Source organism: Cephus cinctus, unplaced genomic scaffold (assembly GCF_000341935.2).
Source record: "Cephus cinctus unplaced genomic scaffold, Ccin1 Ccin1_scaffold1080, whole genome shotgun sequence".
Lineage (NCBI taxonomy): Eukaryota > Metazoa > Arthropoda > Insecta > Hymenoptera > Cephidae > Cephus > Cephus cinctus.
The window spans coordinates 75,981-87,347 of NW_014333598.1; the positions used below are offsets into that span (position 1 = coordinate 75,981).

The window sequence follows — 11,367 nt, forward strand, 5'->3', positions numbered from 1 at the left end:
ATTTAATTAAACGTTAATGAGGAAATTATCAAGTGGTTAATAATCAAGTGGAAATGATATTCTATGTTTATTTACTTTATTTTGGAATTTCACCGATAAACGTTAATTTATAAAAGGGATGCTATTTTAATTAGAGAAATTCATTTTACTTGTCAAGGTTTAAGGGTGCCGTTACTCTAATTATATATCTTCACTTTGTTCCTCTATGTAATTTCAAGTCAGGCTGTGTTTAGGTACTGCTTTACGTATATACATACATATACAATGTATACCGGAATAGCCGGAATCCTCACTCGTTTGTAATTCAAAAGCGCCGACAACGATATTATCTCTAGCCAATTAAATTAGCTGCTATTGAAATACAATTATTTCGAGCTACGGTAAGGCCATTGACGAGTTCAGCATACGAAATTTTGTGAGATTTTACAAAATTTCGAAATATCCCTCCATCCCCCCTGCACCTACCACGTGACTACGAGGGAACCTACATATTAATTGGATGACCCTTTTAAACAATTGTTACGTCACTCGTCGAACAAATTAACGGCGATACCAAAATTGCCGAACGAAGAGGAAAGACAAAATTTAAAAAAAAGTCTATAGTTGATGAAAAAAAAAAAAAATTTATTTTCCCTCGCTACGTCATATAATAATAATACCCAGAGAATTCTCAATTACACATAATTAATATGGAAATAAAAAATCCGAAAATACATCGACTCAATTAATATTCAACATTTTCCATCCCAGAACATTTTCTCTCCCAGCGACAAATCTCCCAACGTACCGTGCGATTTCGTAATATAGAAGCCACGCAGACTCCCATCTCCCGCCCGTTGCATCCAGCTTCTTATCCTCCCATTGGACAGCTCAATTACCGAACTTCAAGATGGACCAATCTCCCACCTTCCCATTCGTATTCTCATTTCGGCCCTACTTGCCATTTCCGTTTGTCTATGCCTTTTCTCTGTGCTCGAGTTCCGCCTACAAAATTTCTGAGCAATTCAAAAAAAACTTTTTCTCATCAAAATCCTCATTAACCACCAATAACATATATCGTGCCGATGCATAAATTTCATATTAAAAATTTTCCCAAAACATATAGTACGTATACACATCCTTCTATAATCAAATAAAAAGTGTACTTTTCCTCCGTCTCCGCCTTACCACGTGACCCCTTCACTTCCTCGTTAATGCACATTCAAATATTTCTCGTCGCTCTTATCACAGAAACGTTGTATGGTAATAAGTATAATTCACGCGTAAAACCAGCCTCGCGTTAAGATCCCATTAAGAACATCTAATGGCGATATTATCGCTCACGTAGCCGCTAAGGTGCACGCAGGAAATTTAACCAAGCAATCTGAATCCGTGCATCGGAGACACTTAGTTATATTTATATATATATATCGTTATACAAAATCACCCCCTGTCACGTGATACAACTAAAAGTACATACAGTCCAGCGTTATACATCGATATACATAACACCATATATATAGACACAGATTGATAATAAAATCCATACATGTAAAACGATCCCTCAAAGTTATACATACAATATTTTTTCAAGATCCGCCATACGACGATAATAATAATAATCTAACCTATCTCGCCCCATAGTTTAACATCGCATCTGGAGAAACAGCAAAGCATTACTCATCCTTCAGGCACCATTTGACTTTGCACGTGCAAAGATAACATAAATCATCTAGGGGTTGCGTATGCTTGACAAAGTCCCGTGCACACCGTTAAGGGTTTAGGCCGCCGTGATGCCTGACCTTTGACACTGGAACGTCATTCAGGTACACAGATTTTTCATGTTAGATAACGTGAAAGCGTTTACCGATAACAGTCAATGCACTTGTCGTGCATTCTGTGGTACGTGTTACCGTCACTTTTTTTTTCGTTCAATTTTCGAAAAACCGCTGAAAAAATGGCTCTCGATAATTTCATCTCGCACCCGAACAATCTGTCAAAACGCTCTTTCGTACGACTGCGAAATATTCGGTCGTTTTATCGCTTGACTGATTGCAGTTATCGTGACACACATACGTCGAGGATGTACGACGTCATAACTGCACCCTCCGGCTTCATAAATTCGAAAGAGCGAACCAGTGGACGTGGCCTATAGCTTGGCCGGCACAGTGGTTGGTGCATTCGAAATAATGCAAGCGTATATTGCACGTGGAGAGAGAAAATTAGAAGAGTGCTATATTATATATATATATATATGTACACACAAGGGATGGTTAGTAACACTGGTAGGAAGACCTTTGTATGCAAAGCATCCTGCCCGAATTTACCACAGCGCGGTTATGTAAATTCACTCGGATTTATGTTTCGGGCAATGCACATTGAATCCTTGATTTACGCAGCAAAGTATTTTCTATATAATTAAATGTTTATTTCAGATAAAGATTGCATGACGCTTATTCGACTCTGTGGGATTACAAATTTTGAAAAAAAAAAAAAAAATTATTCCGAGTCTGACCAATATGGATTTTTCTACTGTCCAATGCACTATGGGTATTGTGCGGTCTTATCCTTATTTCTTTTAGAAATATATATATATATATATTTGCGTCACTGTATACTCTGCAATTTACTGTTACACGTGCTACACCGCGGATCGGTAAATGGCGATAAATATCCTCGAGTAATTTCCACAGGGTCAGCATACTTTACGTGAATCCGTGTTCGCCGTTACTTCCTGGGCTACGTACGTACGTGCTTGTAGATGCTAATGAAGGGCTGCTACCAAGCAGCGGCGGCAGCAGCAGCAGGTGGTGACGTCACGTGATTGGCTTCATTAAGTCAGTGCCACGTTTACAGGCTCGAAACCACCCCTAAGACTGTGTACCCAGTTAGACGTGAATAAGATCGGAAAACTGCTGAATCATTTTTAGGATGTGTATGTATATATATATAATGAATTAAATATTATTAAAAAAGTTTACAACTATACCATTGACTGGTCATTGATGAATAATCGATTTTTCGAAATACCCAATTAATTGTTCTCGCAGGCTGGGCGAGGGGGTTTCGGACGCAATGATAAATCTCTGCGTAAATGTAACATTTATTTGGCATAAATTATGACAATAGATACACAGATTAGGTATAGATACAAAATGAATTGACTGTAGACAGGACTGTAGTGAAAATACATCAATGTTTTCCTCATTGAACGCATTAACGCATTTCGCCGTCATTTTTCTGTTTATGCATTCCTTCTTACTTTTTTTTTTGTTTTTTTTTAATCAATTCGGCAGGCCTCTCAAAATTGCATGCCCACCCCGTTCGCAAACGTTTACCACGGTACGATAATGACGAGCGAAATTTTTTATTCACTGTCATTATCATTCGTTATCGTCTAATAGCATCTTGTTATAGGGATTTATTAATCTACATAATATTTCCCAATAACCTAGAGATTTTTAGCGTGTCGCTCGTTCGTTCGTTCCTACCCTTTGTTCTTAGCTCCGTGAATATTCTTTGTTAATAAATCAATTTTTTTTTCTTCTTTTTTTTTTTCATTGATTATCTTCCTCACGTTACGTTACTGCGTAGAGTTAATTGTGTATTAATGCGCAAGGGGAAAGGGTGTCCGAAAGAAATTTTGAAAAAAAAAAAAATTTCCCCACTCATTGACCCGGTATCGCAAAAAAGTGAATTTTGAAAATTTATGTTAAAAAAATTTAAATCGATGCGCGATAATACTGAGAAATTTCTTTTTATAGAAAATAAAATTTTTTTACGTAAGAAAAATATTATCAGACACCCCGTCCCTTGGATGCACCACGGATGCACTCTGATACAATAGCATTACTGTAGTAATCGAAGCCTATTGACTAATTAAATTTAACTTGTATTTTGTGTACGCACTGTCATTCTTGTTTTTTTCTTTTATTTTTATACTTATCAATTATTTACAACTTTGATTCCAAGCGAAGTGTTCGGTAGTCGCGATACTTTGATTTTCGATTATTTATTCGAACAGAATAAATCTGTCCTTTCTTTGAACGGGGTCGAAGGGAGGATCGGAGATTTTCTTTTTTGCAGTAAACGGAAATTCTCGGCAGACACACGTTATTTGTAAAGACGCGATTACACGAAAATCTTGGCAATCTTTTCGAATTACATATTACATACCTAATTCTCAAAAAACATAACCCACACGACCCCTTACGGCTCTCCGTAAGATTCCTTGGACGAGGTGATAACACTGAGAATACAACGTAGTGGGACGTGCGAATTTTTGTTGAAAGTAAAAAAAACAAGGTTAACAATTTTTTTAAATATAAATTATTTACGACTAATACAAACGCGCGTATATATAATTATGTTTTATACGTGGGTGTGTATGTATATATATATATATATATTTATACTTTATAATCTACGTACAATGCTGAATACAATATTAAACGTTTTATGATTAATAAGGATCACAGCCATAGCTTTGAATACGAATTTTCAGTTCGTATTTTAAGACCAGTACAATTATAATGTTAGTTTAATCATAAGGATAATTTCAGTTCTCACTACGCTCTAGATAACTAGACACTGATTACGTCAAATATTTTGGTTTTGGATATGACAGTTCTTCGATCGACGGTGAATTTAAAAAAAAGTATATCTTAAAAAAAATTTTTTTAACAGAAATTATAAAATATCTTCTTGTGGTACTGACAACTTATTCGCTAGATAGTAAACAATTTAATGGGACGGTGTATACCGTGTAATAAGGAAAATAAAAAAAAAATTTTTGTCAATCGTTGTCATTTTATCAGAAGCGACTGTCATATCCGTCTGAACTCTATCCAAAATTCGTTGCAATGCGAGACAAGGAGAAAAACCGTTTTTTAAATATGAGCTACCAAAAATTGCCACTTGAAGATCTTGGCCGCTTACAAAAAAAGATAAAATTTACGATTAAATAAGAGCGGCAAAGATTGTCAATTCTCAATTTGGCAAGAACGTAATTTGAAAAATTTTGAAAATTTGTCTACGCGATACAATTAATTTTTGGACAGACTCGAAACATCGATTTATTACCGTTACTATTGTTCTAGGACTATGACCTACGACCTATACTCTAGCACCACACTATACACTTCGAGGATAGAATAATTTTCGTTTGTCAATTTTATCCGAGACATTTATCGTGAATTTTGGAGTGTTGATTAATGGAAAAAAAAAATTATTACCAAAGACTAATTATAATACTACAGATACCTCGGTACACCGTGAGTTCAGAAAATTGTGTGAATTTTTTTTTTTTTTTTTTTTTTCGAATAATGAACTCCGATCAAATTGACAATATGCTTATGAAAAAAGACTAGTAGACCCGCGTGCAGCTGAGAATAGTCGATGACGGTAAGAGATTCGAAGGAAGCGTGCAACGTTGGGGTCTGGGCTACGGCTAATTAGTTAGGAGGGACCGTGATATCGGACGTACTTCGCTTAAACCATCCTAGGATGTTAAAAACTATCAGAAAAGTCAGGACACGATTTCTTTGACTATTTCTCTCGTACCTTAGACGATTCTCTAAAACGAGTACAGTTAAAATTCGCAACTATAGGGGTCACCCTCTACGTATCGTCTAGTAGCATGAGAATCGAAGCGCTAATTATCAACCAGTTACGTATTTCAGGTGCGTCGATACAACAATAGGAAACGAGCCGCCATTTTTCAAAAATCAAATTACAATAGTGAAATGTGTAAAAATCGCCAAAGCATCAATTATTCTTAATAATTGATTAAAAAAAAAAAAATTTCTTTCAAACCACCTATAATCAAATGTCATATTTGAGAAAACTTTAAATTCCAAAAAAGTCTCACCGTTATAAATTTTGACAAATATTTTCTCTAGAAAAAAAAAACCGTGAAATAAGACACTTCCGATATCTTCTTTATACTTTTTAAATCCTTTGGCGGACACTTCCAGCAATTTTCGACAGTGTAGTCAAATGAAAAATATCGACGACTCGTTTTGATGAGAACAAAAAGGGAAGAAAAAATATCAAAATATAATCGAAACGCAGTTTAAAAATTTTTCTCTTTCTTTGGTGCTTTTTTTTTGGCAATTACTCTTGATGCTGCTTCTCAACGTACCAAGCTTAGCCGTGCGCATTTTCTACGTGGCCCAATCTATTCTCTACAGGTAAATACCCATGGACTAGTTAGAGGATAATAGGATAACGTCACTTATGAAATAAGCGATACCTTCTACGTAAAGACTAAACCTTCTAAACATCAAGGAATTCGCAAAATGTTATTTCTTTAAGTATTAATTAATAACGATACCAATACACGTATTTATATGTAATTCGTAATTAACCGCTAGAAGACGGAAAGCCGATTTTTTGGCTCTAGGTCGGTTTCATATTTTCCCTACGGTATAACTCCAGCATAGGTATTAAAGCTTCAAGTCAAAAACTGTGGTAATTGAACAAAACAAAATCATCTCGTCCTCTAAAGGTTAACCATGCAAATTTCGTACTTTGTGAACTGGCCGAGAAGCCTTATGTCTGAGAAATGTATATATATATATATCTTATTATTTTTAATTTTAATCCGGATTGAGTATGACGACATAAAAAAAACTTCTCGGCCGACCTACCTCCTCCTCCCTTTACTTTCCTTTTGATAAAACCCGTTGAAAGTGTCAGTGGCATAAATAAAGTTAATAATAATTTAAAAAAATCAAAATTACTTTCACGTGTACGCATGGAAAAATAAAGTGGCGACTGGAAGAATTCATAGGTAGCAATTACCTTTGTTCCGTTTATAATTAAATTCCGAGAATCCTATATTACTTCTCCTTACTAACTGACATATTTAATTAACGACACGCTTTGGCATTGAGTATAGTCGTAGTCGTGTACTCAAAAAATAAATAAATAAATTCAACAGAAATAATCTTTCTCGTGTTTACGTAAAAATAACATCCAAGAGGACGCGTAAGTAATTCGCACAACCTTCGCACATTGTTTACGGCGCTGTAGTCGTTTTCACAATCGTACATAGCGACTTGAGCAAAGCTTAATTATGAATTCTGACAAGGTCGAGGATTATCGGAACACCATATAAATACACATATAGAACCGTTAAAGAAGCGAGCCCACTGTAATTTCGAAAATACAGAAGCTTCGGCACTACCCATTACGACACACGTGCGTCCAACTAATTTCCCATTACGGCATCAAACTTTGTATTTTTATGTTTATTTTCATTATTACTCACGTGAAAATTCCAGAGGGTACGCTTCAACGGTACGAAGGACGTCGGGATGCTTCGATACGCCAGTATCGTTGCGTCATAGTACCGCTCGTCCCAAGAGCCAAAGCGAACGACCGAACAACAACACCACAATCGTATTACAAACTGGGATTCATCGTCGCGGCACGCTTGAGTTTCTACTCGTTAGCAAAAATAAATATCGTGTTAACGTTGCCCTAAATATACGATGATCCCGTGCGTGAGGTCTCCCGTGCCAACATGGCGTGACTGTTCCGTGAGACTGTGCGCGGAATCGACAAGAAGTTTACTCCCGGATACACAGCTTCCCGCCGTATTAATATTTACGTAAATACTTCTTTCGCATTCCCTTTTTACACTTTTAGTCGATTATATATATATACGGCAGAAAGTAACACTAGGGCTCGGAGCCGCGAAGGAAGCAAATAACTCTTGAACGCTTTCTAGGGCGCCACCAGCGGTCGTTTCGTGTACCCAGGCGTTGCGCATGCGCAATAGGATACGACGGGGATGCACGTAACCGACGAATTCGCCAAGAGAAAACTTACGAGCTAGTACTTTGGTAAAGATTCGATCACGTTCGTTTAGTTCGCTTAGGTTATGGTTCGTGTCACTCTCATACATACATATATATGTCTGTCTCACTGTGTGCCTGTGTACGCTGGCTGTTCTCATCCCTTTTCGATTTACAGACTAATTATAATTCGATCTAATATTACATGGACTAACCATTTGGACGTTTGGCTCGATTCGTGGGATGCCCACTCGTTTCACTTCTTCGAAATTGATTCTTCGGCAGTCGATGCCATATGTCACGTGTTTTTAATAAAGCCGAGGCTCTTTTTTGCTAAAAAAAAAATATGTCATACCTTACATGAAAGTTGAGTTACGTTTAAATGCATTAAAATCGAAACTGCAAAATAACATGTAGCCACTGGTCTCGGATTCGTCACCTCCGAACTTCACGACGACGTTACGGCTTAACGAAATTTAACAAACTCTTCGCGCCTACGTTTTTTTGTATCTACAAATATGAATTTAGCAACGCGTATCCTTGTATCTTTTATCTTGTAGCTTTTATCTGTACCGCTTCTTCCAGGACGATACAGCCTGTTGTGAAACTAACGCACGGACGCCATGTTGATTCTAACGCATGCGCACATCCAACCCTCATGCGTCTCCACTCTTTTGGGCATCCTACGTGTAATGTTCGCAATCCCCGCACTCCGAAAGTGTGGGTGTGGACGGGCACTAGGTGGGATTAGGATCCTCGTAGGCCTTCTCGTAGTCGCGTCGTCGGATAACCGCGAAGTGCGTCATTTGGAAGGTGTTAGTCTTCTTGCAGCCGCGCTCCAGGGTGCCTGTCATGCTGTAGCCCATATTGAAGTCGCTCGAGGACACGTTTGAGGTCAGGTACAGCTGAACAGAAGAAAAAACCCCAGATGAATTATATCAAATTTTTTACACTCAACTATTAATCAACAACCTCCAGAACTACTACCCTCGTCAAGATCGCCTGTGAAAATTCAATATCTCCCTCTTCCCCATAACGTTAAATTCCCAGTGTATTTTATTCCCAATCCTACAACAACATAGGGAATTTCACTATCAGAGGCAATATAATTCCTGTGCTCGTTCGTATAGCCATTGGCTCACATTACAAATCGATTTATATTAGCACTGACACTTCCCATAAATTCCTCATTGCGCGAATACATCCTCTTGTTACTTTTTAGTTTTATGCCTTCACTAGTGAACCAAGCACCAAAATGCCTATACTTATTGCTCAATAGCACTGTCTATGGGAAACAGATACCTACACAAAACCCATACGGGAAAGTTACTGCAAATAAAGGTTACCTCGATATGCGTGATACGCGAAAGATTCACGGGATCAAGATCTTACATAAAATCCAACACGACCCCACCCACCCCCTCTTCCTCTTGTCTGATCTACATACGCCAAGACTACGCGTATACGCGAACCCCATCCTATCACGACTGTTCTCGCATTTTACCGTCGCCATAAACTACCGGAGCACCTACCTACTCTACCTACCTTGTCGACATACAATAGCGCCTGCTTTGCTATACGGATTTAGGTATACCAATTCCTATACTGATAATGCGAATTCTGACAGCCATTACCACCATCCGTCTTCCAGGACCACGATGGGTGTCTGAGAATGTAAATATTCCATTCGAAATTTTCAAAATTATTTTTAAAAAATACTAGAATAAAAACTCAGATCATCCTCGTCGTTTACATTGATCAAAGGTACACTGATAACGCTTATCAATCTTTCGTTTATTTATTCATTCAGATTCATTCAGAACCTCCTGGACCGCCCTGAAATTTTATGTGCGTTAAACCAAAACTCCCTTAAACCAATAGAACACGCGGATACGCCTGGCACGTGTAACATACGAAAGTTTCGAAATGAGTTTTCAAACTTGAAATTGGGATCTGCTTACATTAACGAAATATCGAGGTGTCGAGTGAGGAAGTTTGGATAGCCGAACGGATGAATTAATTGCAGAGGGGAAGAAATCCACGAAAAGCTTATTAATCCTAATCGCGGTTATTCTTTACGATTATCGCGATACGGGTGTACAGTCAACGTCGAAAATACGTCCGAACGTAAATTTATTAATCAATCGATAACGAGTTCGATGAAACGTTAAATAATAAATCGCTCTTATCACACATATATATATATATATATATATATATATATATATATATATATATATATATATATATATATATATATATATATATATATATATATATATATATATATATATATATATATATATATATATATATATATATATATATATATATATATATATATATATATATATATATCACAGTGTCAACGTATTAAGTACATACGTCCAATCAATGACCCGAATTTAACGTCAGCTCGGAGGTACAAGAGAAGCCAGGATATTTTTCATTGTCTCATTGACCGTTCGAGCGTCGCTCGTTCGCCCGAATGAGCGTCGCGACGCGAATAAAACCACGACCGGACGCGAATCGATAATATAGCTGCTCCGGGGCTAGATGGCGGATGCTGGATACCCAGGAGATGTTAAGTGACTCACGAGAGAAACGATGATAAGGAAATGACAGGTATGGGTACAGGATTACTATATGATACATAATGAAAATAATAATTATTGTTACTATATATATACACTACTTAAAAATAATATAGTAAATAAACCCAATGTTGAAACTTCGTATATATAAACATAATACGCAATGAGTACGAGGTACAAGGGTTGAAAGGCTGGTCAGTGAGAATTTCAAAACTTAAAATCTTATAATCTTGAGATAATCCGACGTGACTGTAGCCGGCCGATAAAAGCCGAGGAACGACTATGCCAACAACCCCTTCCCACGTGCCACCCCCCCCAGCACCCCCTCGACATTTCCATTAACAAACTTACTCCGAATAAATTAAAGGTCCAAGCAGAGCTTTACGATTCGAAGTAGGGGTGGATAAAACATTAACACCCCTCCGATGACCCCGGGGTCACCGATATTTTTTATTCTGTACACCAAATACACAGACGTCTATATATATATATATACTTTGTAGGCCTTTTACAGCTCATCCTTCATCCCCCTATTGATAATGCTTTGCACCTTATCGAGCAACGAGACTGGTTAAATTTAAATAATCGCGCCCCTAAACGTCATCCCCCATTATCAAACTGTACCGCAAGGGGCAGACGAATTTCATATATATATATATATATATATATATATATATATATATATATATACGTATTTACCTTAAAGTCGGGATCCGTTGTCATTCTTTTGAACGATCCGATAATGTAGAGAGTCCCGGTACCGGTGTCGACCATCTTGGCCTGGGTGCTGTACCTGCGACAAATAAAAAGGGTGCAACCCTTATTACATGCTCGAGTGAAAGGCTCGGGTCTCAGGGGGCGAAAGATTTTTATAAATTCAACAGCAAAGCCACCCCCGTCGCGTTTACTCCGAACGTGGCAAAAAATAATGTCAATTGATTCGGGTGGCTCTCGTGATTTCATCCCTTAAATTTAGTCATGTGGATTTCGCG

General features: G+C 37.5%; 1 protein-coding gene across 2 annotated transcripts in view; it reads right to left on the bottom strand.

Annotated features, from left to right (window-relative positions):
- Window positions 1-522: 522 nt before the first annotated feature.
- The window catches only part of LOC107271994, a 35,227-nt gene continuing 24,382 nt past the window's right edge, over window positions 523-11,367 (bottom strand). Inside the window, exons 4-6 of one of the 2 annotated variants that reach the window (XR_003061080.1) lie at window positions 11,075-11,168; window positions 7,253-8,686; window positions 523-995 (exon numbers count right to left, since the gene is read on the bottom strand). Coding sequence is in view for 1 of the 2 variants with exons in the window: in XM_025089257.1 (XP_024945025.1) it covers window positions 8,519-8,686; window positions 11,075-11,168 (262 nt within the window). In the remaining variant the exon portion in view is untranslated. Of the gene's footprint in view, window positions 996-3,220; window positions 8,687-11,074; window positions 11,169-11,367 lie in introns of those variants that run through there. The other variant, XM_025089257.1, reaches the window with a different exon arrangement.